This window comes from Phragmites australis, chromosome 19 (assembly GCF_958298935.1).
Source record: "Phragmites australis chromosome 19, lpPhrAust1.1, whole genome shotgun sequence".
NCBI lineage: Eukaryota > Viridiplantae > Streptophyta > Magnoliopsida > Poales > Poaceae > Phragmites > Phragmites australis.
In genome coordinates, this window is record NC_084939.1 from 3,137,987 (window position 1) to 3,156,979 (window position 18,993).

The 18,993-nt window shown below is 46.8% G+C and overlaps 5 protein-coding genes across 5 annotated transcripts; 3 read left to right on the forward strand and 2 right to left on the reverse strand.

Moving 5' to 3' along the window:
• The first annotated feature begins 347 nt into the window (after positions 1-347).
• Positions 348-4,805, forward strand: LOC133900876 (pentatricopeptide repeat-containing protein At4g14820). The gene is made up of 4 exons (XM_062342136.1): positions 348-797; positions 1,502-3,126; positions 3,608-3,624; positions 3,729-4,805. Exons 1-2 carry the CDS (start codon positions 376-378, stop codon positions 2,829-2,831), a joined length of 1,752 nt encoding a protein of 583 aa, XP_062198120.1. The 5' UTR covers positions 348-375; the 3' UTR covers positions 2,832-3,126; positions 3,608-3,624; positions 3,729-4,805.
• A 303-nt stretch (positions 4,806-5,108) lies between these two features.
• LOC133901041 (non-specific lipid transfer protein GPI-anchored 19-like) lies at positions 5,109-5,873 on the reverse strand. The gene is made up of 3 exons (XM_062342334.1): positions 5,540-5,873; positions 5,349-5,435; positions 5,109-5,239 (listed from the first exon to the last, which is right to left on the reverse strand). The coding sequence occupies exons 1-3, from the start codon at positions 5,871-5,873 to the stop codon at positions 5,109-5,111; spliced, it is 552 nt and encodes a 183-aa protein (XP_062198318.1).
• Positions 5,874-8,414: 2,541 nt separating this feature from the next.
• On the forward strand, positions 8,415-9,061 carry LOC133901042 (putative serpin-Z8). Its single transcript, XM_062342335.1, has 2 exons — positions 8,415-8,611; positions 8,656-9,061. Exons 1-2 carry the CDS (start codon positions 8,415-8,417, stop codon positions 9,059-9,061), a joined length of 603 nt encoding a protein of 200 aa, XP_062198319.1.
• Positions 9,062-12,009: 2,948 nt separating this feature from the next.
• On the forward strand, positions 12,010-15,448 carry LOC133900895 (putative serpin-Z5). Its single transcript, XM_062342169.1, has 3 exons — positions 12,010-12,205; positions 12,485-12,993; positions 14,343-15,448. The coding sequence occupies exons 2-3, from the start codon at positions 12,562-12,564 to the stop codon at positions 15,228-15,230; spliced, it is 1,320 nt and encodes a 439-aa protein (XP_062198153.1). The 5' UTR covers positions 12,010-12,205; positions 12,485-12,561; the 3' UTR covers positions 15,231-15,448.
• A 297-nt stretch (positions 15,449-15,745) lies between these two features.
• Positions 15,746-18,587, reverse strand: LOC133900052 (protein SINE1-like). Its single transcript, XM_062341136.1, has 3 exons — positions 18,416-18,587; positions 16,552-17,982; positions 15,746-16,443 (listed from the first exon to the last, which is right to left on the reverse strand). Exons 2-3 carry the CDS (start codon positions 17,917-17,919, stop codon positions 15,934-15,936), a joined length of 1,878 nt encoding a protein of 625 aa, XP_062197120.1. The 5' UTR covers positions 17,920-17,982; positions 18,416-18,587; the 3' UTR covers positions 15,746-15,933.
• Positions 18,588-18,993: the final 406 nt, after the last annotated feature.

The window sequence follows — 18,993 nt, forward strand, 5'->3', positions numbered from 1 at the left end:
TGCTAGAGGAAAAAACTCTAATAGAGTGTTTGGTTTGTGGAATCAAACCGTCTAAAATGGAGTAGTCCTTTACAGGGTCATCCAAAAAATTTAGTGAGATAAGTCCATTTCTTGTTATGATACTAATCATGTGCTTGTGAGAGATGATATTAGGATATATCAACCCATTCTATTTCTTGAACCAGACAAATTAGTTAAGTTCGTCTATCACCAATCCGATCCTCAAACCAAACACCCAATGTAACCATACCGTGCAGTCACGGATCAACTACCAACGGTTCAATCAATCGTAACCATCCAAGCCCCGATCGGACGGCTCATGTAGACGCTAGCACGCTCCAATGAGACAGTCTCGCAGCCGAACACGTCCTTCCAATGGAGGCGCACGCCGCGCACCACCTGAGGCAGCTCCGCGCCCACCTCCTCCGACGCGGCCACCCCTTCCCGCCGGCGCCCCACCCAGATCCCGACCGCGCCCACCTCTCCGTCCTCCGCGCCGCCGCTGCCCCCCGGCTCGCGCTCGCCGCCTGCGCCTGCCTCCGCCGCGCCGGCCTGCCCCCGCCGGGCCGCCGCGCGCTCCCCGCCCTTCTCCGCGCCGCCCGCTGCGAAGGTGAGGCCTCATCCGTCTTGGGGGGCGCGCACGGGCTGGCCGTCCGGGTCGGGGTCCAGGGCGACGGCTTCGTCGGTACCGCGCTGGTCGGGGCGTACGCGGCGTGCGGGTGTGTGGGGGACGCGCGGAAGGTGTTCGACGAAATGGGCGCGAGGGACGTCCTCGCCTGGGGCGTCATGCTTGACAGGTAACGCGCTGCGCACGCACCTGGATCGGAGGTTCTTGTTTTGTGCGGTTGTTTGAGATCAAAGATCGATTTTTTATTTTTTTGGAAGGGCACTCTGCCCAATGCAGCTGGTTGCAAGTTGGGGTTTTTCTGCGGTTTACATGCGAAATTGAAAATTGCGCATGCTGATGCTGCACACCACGAAATTGAATTTGTTTCTGGTTATGTCTTCATGCTTCTTTGTTGGAGCAAGTGGCAACTAGCATGTTCTATGGTTGGGATCATATTCAATTATACCAGCTCTGGGCAGATTGTGAGATTTCAGGATTATGATTGAAATTTGGAAGAAGAAAAAAACCTGCCCATATGTATTCAGACAGAACCTTGCTTGGCAATAATGTAGAGTCTCAAATCTTTACTAAAGCTGCATTAGTTGTGAATCTTTTCTAGGTTTTTGCCAACATAAGTTGTAAGTTGCAAGGAGATGCAATTAAGGGACCTTCTAAGAAGGGTAGAATTTACTCCATTCATTATTCATATGGACTATATACTTGAGCAATTGCAAGCATGTTGAAATTCTAGGTGCTTTCGAATAACAATTTTCTTTCTCATACATCCATTTTCATTTGTTAATTTGCTTCTAGTCTTTAGTCTCCATTTTGCCTGCTACTTGGCAATTGCAATTTTCACTGCAAACCGTGATAGGCTTCTCTAACAATTGGCAGTTATTGTCAAACTTGGAACTACAAAGAAGCTCTGCTTCTATTTGGTGAGATGAAGAGATCTGGGGTTGTGCCTGACCAATTGATCCTTGCTACTGTGTTATCAGCTTGCAGGCATACAAGGCATTTGAGAACTGGAAAAGCCATCCACTCATACATGTTAGTGTCAGACATTCTAATTAATGCTCACCTCAGTAGTGCCCTCATAAACTTGTATGCTAGTTGTGTGAACATGGACATGGCTGAAAAGCTATACAATGGGATGCCAAGAAAGGACTTGGTATCATCAACTGCCATGGTGTTTGGATATTGCAAGAATGGAAAAGTTGAGATTGCTCGCTCCGTATTCGATGAAATGCCAGAGAAGGACGTGGTATGTTGGAGCGCTATGGTATCAGGATATGCTCAAAGTAATCAACCTAATGAAGCCTTGAATTTGTTCAAGTATATGCAAGAGCGTGCTGTCAGGCCTGATCAAGTTACCGTGTTAAGTGTCATATCTGCATGTGCTAATTTAGGTTCCCTTGATAAAGCCATATGGATCCATTCCTTCACTGAGAATAATGGATTTAGTAAGAGATTGCACATTTGCAATGCTCTTATTGATATGTTCTCCAAATGTGGGGGTTTAACTCTTGCCTTGAATGTTTTCAATACAATGCCTGGAAAGAATGTTATCACCTGGACAAGTATGATTACTGCGTTTGCTATGCATGGTGATGGAAAATCTGCCTTAGGCCTGTTTGAGCAGATGAAAAGTGAAGGGGTTGAGCCCAATGAAGTGACATTTCTTGGTTTACTCTATGCTTGCTGTCATTCTGGTTTAGTTGATGAAGGGCGTTCATTGTTTAGATGTATGGTTCAAGAATACAAGATTGAACCTAAGCATGAGCACTATGGTTGTATGGTAGATCTTTTGGGAAGGGCTAAACTTCTGCAAGAAGCAGTTGAGCTCATAGAGTCAATGCGCTTAGGACCTAATGTGGCTGTTTGGGGATCTCTGTTAGCAGCCTGCTGGATGCATGGTGATCTCAAGCTTGGTGCTTTCGCTGCAAAGAAAGTTTTGGAGTTGGATCCTCAACATGATGGAGCATCTGTGCTTTTATCGAAGATATACGCGAAATCTGGTAATTGGAATGATGCTCGGAAGGTGATGGAAGTAATGAAACTACAAGGGGTCTCAAAAGAAACAGGCTCCAGCTGGATGGAGCGGAATGACACTTTTGATGAGTTTGCAGCTGGAGGTGAGAAACATTCAGAAAATGACAAGATCCTTCTAGAGCTCAATGGGAAGTTACTAATTGAAGATGTGCGCCTATGCTCCAGATGTTAACAATGTTTAAGTTGATTTCTGAAACAAAGATATGGGAGAAGCTATTCTGCTGCACAGCGAGGAGCATGCCCTTTCTTTAGCCTGATAAATTTGAGATAAGCAATATTGCATCTTTGCAAAGAGTAGCACAATTTTGTGAGGACTGTTACGCATTTGTGAAGTTAGCGCAATTGTACAGGATGGAGATTGTGTTGTGTGATTGGATTTTTTTTTTCACCATTTCAAAAATGGGAGTGCCTCTTCTAGAGATTTTGGTGAATGCCAATTCATCTACAATTTGTTGCCATGATTGAAGGTAATTCACTTAATCCTCCATGTTATGTATGAGTTCCTAATTTCGACACGATAAATGTCAAACATAAAAACCAAGTTTACATATGTGGTAGCGCTGTAGAAAGTAAAGATATACTGTTCAATAAAGAGAGACTATGAAATTCTATTTCCCTTAGTTCTCTTTATTGAAATTCAATTTAAGCCAAATCACTTCTTTCATATGCCTACAAATTCAGTAAAGATACTTACGATGAGGTGAAATTCAATTTTAAGCCAATAGTTCATCTTGACAAATGGTAGCTTGTTTCAACAGACGAAATTTTTTATCCCCTTTGTTATCCATGTCTTTGATAATCTAAAAAAGCACTTCTCTAGTGGGTTGCTGAGCTCACTTTATATGTTACATTTGCATCTGTGTCAGTCTACAAGCATCATGCTGAGTTTAGAGTAGTAATGTAATACCGTCGTTTAATCTTACAACTTTTGTTATGGTTCATTCACAGGAGCTATCGCATGAGAGGTTCACGGAAAGCGATAATATCATACTATCATCTTTATGGGAGGCCATCCGTGTGACAGTTTCTTAAGCAGTGAACTGGCTAATTCATCAAGCTTAAGGGGGAGGTCTCTGTGCATAAAAAGCTGGCAACACAACCCTTTTTTGTTGACAAAAGATTTAGACAAGCTTTTTAGGAAATTGATATTGCGCATGACATCTCCTGCATGGAAGGGACATTGGAGCCTCCCTGTCTCTTAAGGTGAGACATCCTCCGTGTGCCTCTTAAGGTGAGACATTTGACATGATGCTGCATGAGACAAGTGTTACCTGTGATACCAGAGCTAAATTCACCATGCTGTAGAAACTGAACTTTTATGTCACGACGAGTGTAGTGGTTACTGCTGTGGCAAGTGCTCTCTTCAAGACTTGCAGTTCCAACACAGCTGGCATTTGATGGAGCAATATTCAGGCAAGATGGCGGTTTCTGATTTCTGGCAACACCATTTTGGCGTTATGGGTTTTGGCCAACTGGACACCATGGATGAAGTTGAATGAAACATGGCACACCTGTTGAGTTCCATGAGTGTACTGAATGAAGCTGTGCACACGGTTTGGGTTTTCAAAATGGAAGCAATTGGGGATGTTAAAAGTTCAGAGAAAGAATAAATCTCCAGAGTTGGATCTTGCATGGCAGAAATAGCAAGTACTCCTAGCATAACCAGTGTTAGTCGATTTCGATGAAGCTTATTCTGGTTTGTCCAGCCAGGAACTGCTGGGGGGTGTGCCCATATTGGAGACATAGCAGTGGCCTTCACTTGTACGCTGAAGCTTGAAGGCAGTGGAGAATGTTCTTGTTTTGCTTTTGAGACAGAGCATGCTGAAGTTCTACTTCTGGTAAGAAAATACAGGTCTCGGTAATGTCTACCAAATCTTAAGGTTTCGGGATCATGGCGAAGAAGCCGGTTTTCTCAGTTCGTAATGCACGCAAACAGAACTCATATACTACAGGTTTTGTAGGAATGACGGAAGGGAGCGGCTATGTTTATATTGTACCAAAAACAGAGTTATAATCAACTAAAGCTGAACATCTTGTTCATAAAATGTTTGCTACAAGAAACAGATGCGTAGAAATACTTGTCCGTAATATGATGTGTACCTTGTTGAGATCTGTTTTTATGCGTAGAAAAAATGGATTATATTTGTTCTTATTTACTCTTTTCAGTGCTTTTCTTGTGTTGTGCTTGAATATTCAGATTATTATGTCTCAAACTTATGAGACTTAAGCTACAAGCAAAATCTATCGCGTTCCCAAACGGAAGATACATAACGGAAAAAAAAAATCTATACTTACATGTTGTGAAAACGATTTAACTTAACCATTACTTCCCATCAATCTGTAATAGTACCGCTTAATATCCTATATCTGTTACATGTATGTCCTAATAAGAACATTAGGAATGTACTATCAATCTAAGTGGCACTCCGTCGAGGTCCGACTCCAAACTTCAGAGCACGGCCACGGCCACGGCCATGGCAGCGAGCACGATGATCAGCTCTAGTGACGAATCACGCCTCGCATGGGAGGTTGGCGGTGGCGGCTGCGGCGAGGTGAACGATGGCGGCGCCACCGAGCCTGCTGCAGTGCGAAATCAAATGCTCTTAGTCTGTCATCAGTTTCACCAGAAGCAACCAAACAATGCATGCATACGGACGCGATGCATCAACAAATTGATCTCGGCGGTTACCTGAAGGAGGCTGCGCTGTCGGAGCGGCGGCGGCGGCGGCGGCCGGAGAGCCCTTCGGCGCGTAGGGAGGGAGCACCAGCCCTTGCACTGGAAGACAGATCCATCGAGCAATCAGAAAACGGTCGACGACTCGACGTTGCATGCGTCTCACAAATCGGAGGTGGAGACGAGAGGGCGGCGCGGCTACTTACTGTTGCAGAGCTCGACGGGCGGCGCGGCCTGGCCGCAGCTGGCGGGGATCTGGAGCGCGCGGGTGACGTTGACGTTGTACCCGGTGGCGCGGCCGTACGTGCCGTCGGCGACGTAGCAGAGGCAGAACGGGTCAGCATTGAAGGCGGCGCTGTACGCCGCGCAGCACACGGCCGAGGGGGGCAGCGCGCCGCCGTACATGAAGCTCTGGCAGTCCATCAGGCCGTCCAGCGAGTCCCGGCAGTACTCCTGCGCCGCCCGCGCTGGCGCCGCCGCCGCGGCGAGCGCCGCGAGCAGGAGGAAGAAGAAGGCAGGGAGCTTGGGAGACGATGCCATGGATGGGATCGATCGGTTTTTGCATGAGAAGCTTAGGGCACGACGTGCATTTATAGAGCCATGCATGGTTTAGGGCGTTCAGATAGAGTACGTCCGGCAATGAAGGTTTAGGATTTGAAAGAACCAAGACATTCGTATTCGTGCAAGGAACAGACAAGTTAGTTAATTAACCGATTTGATGTTTTTTCGCCAACATGACCAAAATATATCATTCGTAAAAACATTTTAAATTCTTGCCCATAAAGTGTCACAACAAAATTAGAAATCAAAGCTTTCCGAACACGTCTACACATCTATCTATATCTATATTTCTATAAAATACATGAGTTGTGATAGCTCTAATCGATCTTCACCGTTTACCCGAATTGATCAAATAAACACCGTGCAAAGTTGGACCATATTCCCCCTTCCCAAAATATATTCAATATTTCATTATTTGCTTTACATACTTGGACATCTAATATTGCCTTCTATATATTTAAAAATACATTTGATCTTCTATTATTTATTTTCATACCTAGACGTCAAATACTTATCTTTCATATATTTACCGTCAGATTTCTCCGTGTGGTGCGCTGCCTCCCGCGCTTTGCATATAGCACTGGGATTCTCTAGAGGGTATGCTATCTCCCATACTTCGTCTACAACGTTGGTTTTTTTGGAGAGGGTGCGTCGTTGCCTCTACCACCGTCTACTACAAAGGTTGCCTCCATCATTCTATATTTACACTAATATATTATACGAGAATTGTTTCCATCCCTTCACAAAATCAATCACCATCTTGATTCTCCTCCCAATATTTGCTATAGATGACCAACTCTGAATGATACAGGCATCTCTGTCCTCTTCTCAGGTATTCGTTATTCTCCTCCCTCTTAAAATTATATGATCATGTTATGAATCTTGTGTATGTAAATATCTTTTTCGTTATGCTATATTTTTTACTTCTTTGGGTTGCTATATCATAAATTGATTTCACGTGTATGAAACAAGTGTGCGGCTACTTAGTTTATAAATAGATATACCAATAACTACACATGGTTACACGATTTTGTTTCATAGAAATTCAGAAACTTACAAAAAAACTCTGTTAATGTCCCATTTCAAAATTTATCTTTCTTCTTGTTTAGATGAATTTATCTTTCTTTTGGACGAACACGAACTGATTTCGCAAACAAATTGGGCCGAAAGGTTCGGAGGTTAAGCCCAAACTCGGCCCATATTAGCCCGTCCCGCTTTCCGTATACACGTGGCCTCATTTAAACCGTCTCCGCGCGGGCGCGCCAAAAAGCGCAAACCAATCCGACCCCAGATTCGCCGCGCCGGCCGACCCGCAGCTCCTGGCAGCGGCGGTCGAGGCGGCGATTGCCTCCCGCTCTCTGCTCCTCGGCCGCGCCGAGCACGCGCGCGTCCTCAGGCTGCTGGCCCCGGCCATCCTGCCCTTCATCTGCGCCCACCTCGTCAACCTCTACTCCAAGCTCGACCTCCCCGGGGCCGCCGCCGCCACCGCCGCGCTGGCCTCCGACCCGCGCCCCACCGTCGTCTCCTTCACGGTCTTCATATCGGGCGCCGTGCAGAATGGGCGCCCACTCCCCGCCTAACCAAGCAGCCCGGGAAGGGCAGACGGCCCTCACCCTCTGCCTAACCAAGCAGCTCGTGCCCTCACTAGATAACGACGCCTCCGCCACCACGAACAACGTCGCGTTCTCGCCGGTGTCCGTGCACACGGTGCTGGAGGTGGTGGCCGCGGACGCGTGAGGTGCCACGCTGGCCCAGCTCCTTGCCTTCCTCGGCGCGCCCTCGATCAAGGAGCTCGTAGATTTCAGCCGCCGCATCGCGGACCGTGAGCTTCACCAAGGAGGTTAGTAGATTTGTTTGCTTCGCTAATTCCATCGCAACAAAAGTTGTCCTTTTCAACTCACTTTGAAAAAGCTTCCTCTTTTCTTCAAGTCTGATTTCGCTACTTGCAACTCGGTTATGCGGGAGAAAATATTGAATTAATGTGTTATTTGGGTTTTTGAACTGTAAATATTTCAAGGGGCTTTAAAAGATCGGATACTTTATTTTCAAGGGGCTGAAATATAGATGTGTCATAATTGTTTTGGGAAAATCTTTCAAGATATATCCTAATCTTTATGAATACAATCTCCAAGTTTAAGCATGCCCTGATCTTTAGAGGGGATGTTATCACACGATTTAGTTTAGACAGAATTTCAACTTTTCAAAATGAGGGATGTAGAAATACTTCACGTATAACTTATTTGTACAACTCCGTTATAACCAAGTATTTCGGACTCTTTGATTTATAAGCGCGCAACCACCTAAGTGATTTAAGTCCATTGATCTCCTAAATGAATTGTACAAAGGGGTCGTACGCGTAGCACTGCTCATTTCGGATCAATTTAGGTCATTTGTTTTGCCAAATTCCCTGGATTTGGTGCACATATCACATTACAAGTTCGCAACATTTTGATCCTGTATCCTGATCCATTACAAGTAATGATGAATTGTTGATGTGTGAAGCCCGCCGAAGCTGTGAAGATGATCAACGAGTGGATGAAGAAGGCCACGGACAACCTCATCAACACCACCATCTCCACCAGCGACGCCGACGCCCAGACTGACCTTGTCCTCGCCAATGCGGTCTACTTCAATGGCGCGTGGCTAGAGCCGTTCCACTCCAACAACACGGCGCCGCGCGCGTTCCACCGCCTCAACGGCAGCTGCACCAAGGCGGAGTTCATGTGGATGCGCAAAACGCCGCACGTCGCGTGCATGGAAGGGTTCAAGGTCCTCAAGAGCTCCCCTACAAGCCCGGGCGGGAGGAGGACGAGACCGGAGCAGGGCCGCCGGCTCGTGGCCAGCTCAAGCGCCGTTGCGGCCCGAGCGGCACCTCTGCCACTGCCAAGGCCACGGACTCGGCGGACGCGGGCGGGGACACGCAGGTACTCCATGTTCATCTTTCTCCCGGACGCGCGCGTGACGGCGTCGCGACCATGGTGGACGTGGTCACCGCGGCGCCGGCGTTCATGTACGGCATGTTGGCCGAGATGAAGGAGGAGCTTGTCGAACTCGAGCTGCCCAGGTTCGAGATAACCTTCAACTGGAGGGGACTCGATGCTGCCCTCTGCCGGCTGGGGCTCTCGCTGCCGTTCTCGCGGAAGGCATCTGGCCTGCGGGACATGTGAAAGGGTGACGACGTCGCAGGCAGTTCACGGCGGACGACTTTCCTCAGAAAGGTTGCGCACATGGCGGTCGTTAAGGTGAACGAGAAGGGAACAGAGGCAGCGGCGGCCACCATGTTCACGAGTGGTGGTGGTGGTGGGCTGCCGCCAAAACCCCTCAAGTTCGTCGCCGACCATCCATTCACCTTCTTCATCATGGAGGAGCGGTCCGGCGGGTGGTCGTATTCGCGGGGCACGTCCTCGATCACACCAAGTGAGCAGCTTCAAGAATAAAAAAGTCCAACCATAGGCTACTCTACAATGTCACAAACTGTTGCTTCTTAGATCGTCTCAGCTCTTCTAGTTGGTGTCACTTCGGATTTGGTTTGCTGGTTCTTTTTACTGATTGCACCCCTTGTGCCTCCATTTGGTTTACTCGTTCTTGTTCAGAATAATCTGGCCAACCACGACTGTTCTGAAGCTTAAATACTTTTGCTGGTTCTTTTTTAGAAGGAAAAAAATATACCCCCGGTCTGTTAGACCATCTCTAATCATATTCTTTTAATTTTATTTTGCATGTTATTTATTTTTACTTATCTCTAACAGATTCCCTTCGAAGGAATTCATGAAGAGAAATGAGAGAATCTCGGGATGAAAGGAATAGGAGAGAGAATTCTGGGATAGAAGGAATAGAAGAGAGAATCCATTTATAAAGTAAACCGTAAAAGAAAACTGTTAGAGCACTGAAAAGAACGATAATCCTTCGCGAAGGGAACAAGACTCGCGAAGGAAAGCCGTTGAAAATGATCTTAGGCATGAGAGCACGAACACCGAACACCAGAATCTGACTTTTTTTAATGAACAAGAGGGGCTCACTCTACTGATTATAATATATTAAAGCAAAAAAAAGTATGTACATAAAGCACAAAAGAAAGAAAATACGAACAAACAAAAGAGAAAGAAATAGGAAGACATCACAAGGAGTCTAGCCATTCTAAAATATGAGGAAGATATTTCTTCTTAGCGTGATGGATAACCAGAGCGAATTCTTGGACAAACTTTGATCCACAGACTCTGATTGTGGAATCAATATCCTTAAAGATCCAATCATTTCTCGCAATCTATATACTCTAAGCCATCAGAATGATCACTTCCATATAGAAAGGGACAACGAGCTGCCTTTTGAATCTTTTGAAAATTTGTAGTAGCATCAAAGTTCTTGGCACCAGAAGGCCAATAGAAGCCCAGCTGGCACAAACGAAATTGCATCTAGAAATAAGTGACCCAATGTTTCTTCTCGATCTCTGGAGAATGCATAGATCACGAGTATAGGATCTGAATACTGCTTTCCATGTTGCCGTCCCAACAGCATCGCTTGCTCTGGTAGGCACCCACAAATTAGGAGTTTGAAAAACTTGCTTGTTGATAGTCACGACTAAGCCACGTAACATTTCATGCGTGCTATATTGTGCATTGGTAGATCCACTCGTGCTCCTCACAACCTATTCGTGGTATGTTCCGAAATGCAAGATTTTACAGGAAACGTGTACGGATGTCGCGTTAGCAATTTAATACCTATAAGGATTAGGATAAAATTCTACATTCCGAAAGAACAGTGTCATAAGCTAACAATAGTTAAATACCCTATGTTGTAACGAAAGCATAAGTATTGTACGTGATAATATCAATCACAAACTCAATGTATGGCGATGTGAATGCGCTATAAGAGTGCTGCCGAACAAATAGATCAGGAGCGATAACATAGTTTGATTTCAGATATAATAAAAAAAAAGTAGAAGATTATCTACTAATTTTCTTCCTATTTTTTTTTATTTTCATTAGTAAAACCGGTCCCATATCAGTAGCTGGTAACGAGAGGCATAGAAGCTAGAAGACAAAGGTGGATAATAAACGTGGATAAACTATTTAAATTTTATGAATTTTTATTAGATAGGAGGGGAGTAGGAGAAGATATGACACATGAACAAACTTATATTTTATATAGTAAGAGATTTAGCACAGGACAACATAGATACCATTCTTCTGAGGCTACGAGAGAATGTATATTAAGTTGTCTCAAAACTAGTAGAGTTTAAAGGGGTGTTTAGTTGTCTGTATGAGGTCCGGCCAGGCTCACGGGATGCAGGTTCTTGGTGTTTGGTTATCTGGATAGATACTTGGGTCTGGCTCACCGAGTGCAAAAACATTATTTCAGTCTGACTCTACGAAACAAAAATGATTTGTGTTTCTCTAGAGCCAAACTCACAGGATGCAGACATACGCTCAGTTAATGATAATATTAGCGTATAATTAGTAAGTATTAACTTATATTAATATATTTTAAATTAAATTAAGATTTAATATGATAAATTAAGTACTATAAAGTGTATTTGTACAAAATAAACATCATATTAATACTTATTTTTTATTATTTCAATATCATGCAATATATACTAATGCGGGTAACCAAACATAATCTCTTCTTTATCAGACTAAGCACATGTAACTAACCGAATAAATAGCATTGCATGCACATAACTTGACTAAAATGAATCTAACTCACTAATACGAATTAGACTAGACCATACAGACAATCAAACTGACCCTAAGGTAGTGTTTGGTTTGCGGGACAGAATGAAACGAAGCGGATCTATCCCGTTTTATGAGCTGTTTGTATGGAGAGCATTGGGTTGAAATGCTTCGGAATGAGTGAATATTTTTTAAAGATTCGGGATAGAGTTGTTCAAAAAAATAGTGGAACACAGCTGTCCCACTTCAAACGTGATACTGACGGTGAACTCGATGTACTAAAATCGATTGATTTCATCCTACCCATCAAACAAATATCTATATATAAATAAAATTATCTCATCTTAAATATATAAAAAAAATCATCCTATCTTATATTATCCTCCACCCAAACACTAAAAGAAGCTTTTGTGTGTTAAATTTTACTAGCACTACTATAGTGCTGCTGTACTATTGTAGTAGTATATCTGAACTGCACCGTGTGAATAGAGCGACTCCCCGAAAGTCGACGTTTCGGCGTCTCCCCCTCCTTTCCCCATCGACAACTCAATCGCCGGAAGGAAAAAAAGCACCAACCAGCTCCCTTGCCACCCTCCGCCTGCCCCGGTGAGGCCGACCAGGCCGCCCATCCTGCCGCCGGTAGCTCCTCCTCCTGTTGCTCTCTTCTCTGTCTGTCTGTCTAGAAATCTCTCTCGCGCGCGCGCGCGCCGGTGTGAGGCCTGCCGGCCACTCATCCCACACCACCGCCGGCCTCTGCCGCCGCGCTCCGCCTCCGGGAACTCTATATTTTGGATTTTTTTTTTTAGTTGAGCTTGAAGCTTTTGTTTCTAATTGAAACAGAAACGTTTGGTTTTTTTTTTTTGATTTTTCGGTTTCGGTTGAGCTTGAAAGTTCTTGACTTTCTCGATTTGTTGAAAGGCGAAGGCTGTTGGACGGTCAACGAGCGCGAGCGCACGCACGAATTCGTCACGCCCGCGACCCCCACTTCGACCATCATGGCCACCGCCGACGTCGCCGCAGCAGCAGCAGCCCGTGACGGGCAGACAGCCCTCGCGCTCCGCCTCGCCAAGCACCTCGCCCCAAACGACGACAACGACACCGCAGGCGCCGGAAGCGGCGGCAACGTCGCTTTCTCGCCGGTGTCCGTGCACGCGGCGCTGGCTCTAGTGGCCGCGGGCGCGCGCGGCGCCACGCTGGAGCAGCTGCTCGCCTTCCTCGGCGCGCCATCGGCCAAGGTGCTCGCCGACTTCGGCCGCCGTGTCTCCGACCGCGTCCTCGCCGACCGGTCCGACTCCGGCGGGCCGCGCGTGCTCTTCGGCGGCGGCGTCTGGGTGGACGCCTCCCGCGGCGGGCTCGCCGAAGCTTTCTGCGACATCGCCACCGAGTCCTACAAATCCGAGGCGCGAACCGTGAGCTTCACCGAGGAGGTCAGTAGATGGGGAATTTACCTTTTTACCACCCTACCGGGTGGCGCATGCCAAAACACCATTGTAAGCGATGCTCTCTCCCGTTTGCCACTCGGGCCTACACGCAGACATACGAACTAATGTTCCGTTATGAATAATACCCGAGAGATTTAAAAAAGCATAAAAAATATGTCGATTTTTGTACATGCTCTATAATTCATAAGCAACTTATTTTAATTAGATTCGTCTAAAAATCTTATGTAGAATTCAAATTAAAATTCTCTAAACAGCGCTATTTTTGCAGCTTTTAGTAATTTTAAGGCCTCACAACAATTCCAAAAAATCTGAAAAAATTCACTAATATTTGTCTAATGTGATGTACTATTTTCTAAATTTATCTCTCATCCTAGGTTATAAGATGAAAAAAAATTGAGTTTCTTTGTAACGCCCATTTATTAGTAAAAAATATCTCGAGTACTGTTCATAACGGGAACTGGTGCGCTCGTTCGCGTCTCTGCGTGTGGGCCCGGGTGGCAAATGGGTGAGAACATCCGGTACCATAGTGTTTTGGCATGCGCCATCCGGGGTGGTAAAGAAGGAAATTCCCCTCAGTAGATTTGTTAGTTGCTTTGTTAATTACATCTGGAAAAAAGTTATCTTTTCTAATCCACATCGCGAAAAAAAGATCTTCTTTTCTCCAGTCTAATCTCGCTACTTGCTACTCCATTGTGAAGTAGAAAATATTTAATTATTATGTCATTTTGATATCTGGACTGTAAACATTTTTGGAAGATCCCATACCTTAATTTTAATGTCAGTTGATCAAAATGTAAACATGAACATAGGCGTACAAATGTTTAGCAATTTCTCTCAATGCCGTCCTGGTTATCATAATTTCTTTTCTTGTTGGAAAATCTTTGGTTTTTAGATAATGGAATGGAATAAATCATGTTAAGAGGTATCCTAATCTTTGGAAAATCTTTTCTATGGATCTCATCCTGGGTGCCACAATATTTTTTGGAAAATCTTTCAAGAGATATATCCAATTTTTTATGAAGCTAATCATCTTTTGGTCCTCTAATTATCTAAGGAATATTTAGGGGAAATATCAACTTTTGCATAGCCGATACATATTTCGAAACAATTTGAGTAATCTTTTCCCAATTTTCGGAAGATTGGATTTTCAAGCTAAATTGGATGAGACAGTGAAAATGCCAAGCCCTCATTAAACTAACCTCGATTTTAGATTCTTAACTAAAAATATTGTATTATTCATATATTCGCGATCTACTTATAATTTTGGAGTTTGCTAGCTGAACAACTGAAATAATATACAATACAAGTTCACAACATTTTGGTGATACGTGAAGCCCGCGGAAGCTGTCGACATGATCAACGAGTGGGTGAAGAAGGCCACGGACAACCTCATCGACAGCGTCATCTCCGCCAGCGACGTCGACGCAGATACCGACCTCGTGCTCGCCAACGCGGTCTACTTCAAGGGCGAGTGGCTGGTGCCGTTTCAGCCCTACTGCACGAGCCCGGGCACGTTCCACCTCCTCGACGGCGGCCACGCCGAGGCGGAGTTCATGCCAAGGTTTGCCTTGATGCAGGTCGCGTGCATGGACGGTTTCAAGGTGCTCAAGCTCCCCTACATGCCCGGGCGGAAGGAGGCCCCTGGGGCAGGGCTGCCGCTCAAGCGCCGTCGTGGCCAGGGTGGCGATGAGGAAGCCAAGGCCTCGCCGTGGCCAAACGCCGCCGAAGTCACTCGGTACTCTATGTTCGTCTTTCTCCCGGACGCGCGTGACGGCATCGCGGCCATGGTGGACGTGGTCACCGTGGCGCCGGCGTTCCTCTACGGCATCTTGGCCGAGATGAAGCAGAAGTATGTCAACCTGAAGCTGCCCAAGTTCCAGATAACCTTCAACTGGGGCAAACTCGACGACGCCCTTAGCCGGCTGGGGCTCTCACTGCCGTTCTCACCGGTGGCCGCCGACCTGCGGGGCATGTGCAAGGGGGACGACAGTGACGGTGGTTCACGGCAGCCGATGTTCCTGAGCAAGGTTGCGCACAGGGCGGTTGTTAAGGTGAACGAGTCTGGAACTGAGGCTGCGGCAGTGACCTTTTGCATGCGTGGTGGCGGCTACCCATCAGACACTGTCGAGTTCATCGCCGACCATCCATTCACCTTCTTCATCATGGAGGAGCGGTCCGGGGTAATCGTGTTCGCGGGGCACGTCCTTGATCCCACCAAGTGATCAGCATCAAGAATCAATAAAACCGACCATAGCCTGCTCCTCAATGTCACAAACCGTTGCTTCTTCGATCGTCTCAGCTGTTCTAGTTAGTTATTATAGTAATTTCTGCATGCTAAGTACTGTTTTGTTGCTATAACTTTGGTGTTACTCTTCAGAAAATACATTCGGTTTGTTGGTTCCTTTAAATGATTGCATAGGCTACCGCAGGATGTTTTTTAGTTATTGCGTCTCTCGTGCCTCCATTTGATTTGCTGGTTCTTTCAGAATAATCTGGGTAACCACTAACCACGGCTCTTCCGTAAATACTTCTGCAAGAACACACTCACATTTCAGTCCCATGTAATTTTGCCAACGAAACCAGCTAAATGGTCGCACAATTCTTTCTAATGCCTTTCTACATCGATTCTGCAAATGAAGATGCACAACGTCATGATAAACCAGCATACGCTAAATACACTCAAAATTAGATGAACACAACTTTTGTACAATAAACCAGGCTCATTAATTACTTCACCACATCAGTGGAACAGCAGAACACTTTATAAGCACAGTGTGATCATGAAGATGGCAAACATAATTAAATTATTTGCTGTCAACATGGATCGATGACTGCAAACTAGTTCAGAACAGTAACCACGCTATTGTGGTACAATCAATACAACAACCTGAACAAACAGTAAGGAACAAATGCAGCTTGCAAACATCAAGTGGGGACAAGGCACACTGAATCATCATAACTATCTATCCTAATTAACACAGCGATTACTACTAGAACGATCACAATCAAGCTCAAAAGAAACCTGAGCTTTGCCCTATACTTCCTGGTCTTACTCTTCCCCCTGCTGTTTACCACACATGCATCATTCTCCTTGTATTCAATTTCAGGGGATGACATGCAGGTTGTGTTCTCAACCTCAGTAGTGGAGAATCCTGATTTATCTTCATTGGAGAGCGTCTCAGGTCTACCGTTGCCGCTCTGCGCATCCACGGTTTCATTCTCGTCCTTCATCTCTTCAGCCTTGCTGTCAGAATGCAGAGACTGCGTCTCTTCAGATGATTCCACTAGTTCCTTATGTTGCTGATCTGATGATGATGATGATGAGCTGCTGTGCTTTGCTGAGTCAGAGTCATAGGAGCTCTGAAGCAACCGGAGAAGCTTCCTTGGTGTTGTGTATACCTTCACATCATCAATATTGATCGGCCTTTCAGAAGCCTAGGACAAAAAATGAAATGACATAGTTGGTTACTAGCTCAACTGAGGTACAGAACATGTGAAGCAAACTTTGAGAAATAAAAATAGTAGAGATGTAACTATGTGTACCCTGGGACTGGGAGTCTTATCCCTTGATATGGTGCCAGTGGGGCTTGGTGACAGAAATCCAGCAAATGAATCTGTGCACTCAAAGTTGGCATTAGTTACTTCACTGTCGCAGACCTCGCCCAAGTCATCGTCAAAGTACTTGCTGTTTGAGCACAGTTTAATGAACAAGCCATCCTTCAGAGAAACATCCACACTTTCATTGCTCCACAATCTTCTATTTGTGCGTCGATTCTGATCAAAGTTGCAAGAGGACTGCCCGACTGAGAACGGCGATTCGGTGAGTGTACTGCCATTCATGATGGATGAATCCACAACCTGTGATTCTGGAGATCGGAACTGAACTGGAGAAGCACAAATGCTGGAGCTTGCAGGGCTGCCCTTGGTACTCCAGAGGCTCCTGCATGGGCTCTTCTCCCTTTTCCTGTGGAAGTTGGACCCAACCATTGGGCTTGTGCCGACCTCATGTCTCGATCCCTTCTGCGCGGCAATGCTCTTCGCACTCTGTGATGCCTCAAATGCGGCACCTCGGACAAATGGCATGAGGTCATTCTGGCATTGCTCCATCACATCAATCACCTTGCCAAGCTCTGAGGATATGCACCTAGGATCGACAAACTTCATGAAGAAATTGATCATCTGAATAGCCGAGAGCCGCTTCTGGGAGCTGCTCTCTGCTGTATCCCCATCAAGAATCTGCAGGCCAGACCGCACAATGGACCTCGCATACGCCTCTGCAATCAGACCATTGTGCTTCACCAGCGCCATTGCCAGGCCCATGAGCGCATTAGACCGTGTCGCCTTGTCGTGCATCGCCCCAGCCACTTTTAGGCAGAGCTCGTTCACCATGTCACCGGACGCGAACCTCCAATTGCTTGACTCGATAAGCGCTTTCAGGCAGAGCGCCGCGCCGGACGCAGCGCCATCCTGATTGCCCATCAGCGCGTTGCAGAGCGGCTTGCAGAGGGAGGCGATGATGCTGGCCTTCTCCTCGTCAGGTGTGGAGGGGTCGATGCCGTACCGGGCGATGGCCGGTACCACCTTGGAGCACGCCTGGTGCAGGGGGAACGACCCCCCGCTGGAGGAGAGCGTGCACATTATGGTGGCCATGATGTTGCCGATCTGCGGCACGATGTTCCGGCCGTGCACCCTGGCGAGGACCTCGTAAAGGGAGATGGTGAACTCTCCGGGGGGCAGGCCGGTGGCGGCGGCCTTCGTGTCGGAGACCTCGGCGAGGAAGTGCGGGATGGACTTGGAGTCCAGGTGCTTGGCGTAGGACTTGAGCGCCTTCATGGCGGCGCGGCGGCTGTCGGCGTCCTTGTCGAGGTTGTCGAGCTCCTGACGGAGCAGCGGGCTCAGGCTCCGGCCCATCGGTGGTCTCAAAGCACGAAAGGCGGCTTCTTCTTCCTCCTCCTCTGGAACAATCCGGTGCTCCTGCATAACCAACCACGAATACCAACTCAGACGAAAAAAGGCGGCATCTTTACGCATCGTGGAACAAAACTAAGCGCATAAAAATCGCGAGCATAAAGGAGCAGTGATGGGTAATTAATTGTAGAATCCACCAAATCTGGAAGGTGGCATCAGATTTGAACTGCGTATCTCAACCCAGAAACTAATCGGTGTGTTCACAACGCACGAGAGCTACTACTGAGACCAACCAAACGATCCTAAAGATTCACCTGACCAGCCGTCGATTGCGCAACAACAACAAAAAACGCAAGCTTTGCACAAGAGGGGAAAAAAAGAAATGGCAATGGCACTACACGCGTTAGAAACCGTCTCGTTCGCGTCGCAAGATTCAAGAAACAGGGAGAGCAAATGGGGAACAAGAAGCAAGTGTGCGGCTTGCATTCATTAGACTAACCTGGATTCAAGAACTCCGAAGGCTCTCTCTCTCTCTCTCTCTCTCTCTCTCTCTCTCTCTCTCTCTCTCTCTCTCTCTCTCTCTCTCTCTCTCTCTCTCTCTCTCTCTCCGATTTCAAATCGCGACACGGCTGAGAGATGCGGCAAGGGAGAGTCAGTTAGCAGCTCGGATCCGCCGCGAGGGAAGGGGAGAGGAGGGCTAGAATGGGGAAGGGTTAAATTTTCGAACCGGGGAGCACTCTCACACACTTTTCTCACCGACGTCCACGCAGCCGCAGCGGTGGCCGTGTTCACGGGCCCCATCTGCAGTGGCGGTATGGGTTGATTGGTAAGTAGGTGAGGGCGGGGCGTTTCGAGATGGGGAAGTGCGGGCGCGGAAGCGGCCCCGGGGTTTGAAATTTGGGGGCAGGAAATTACCGTCTTACCCCCCTGTCCTTTTGTGTTTTGGGCTCCGATAGGTGCGGACTGGGTGGCTCTGTTCCTGGGCTGGGCCGGGCCGGTCTGGGCTAGGGTTTCGTGGCGGGTGGGTTGGGTCACTCTGTTTGTGGGCCTGGGTGGGCTTGAATTTCGAGCCGATGC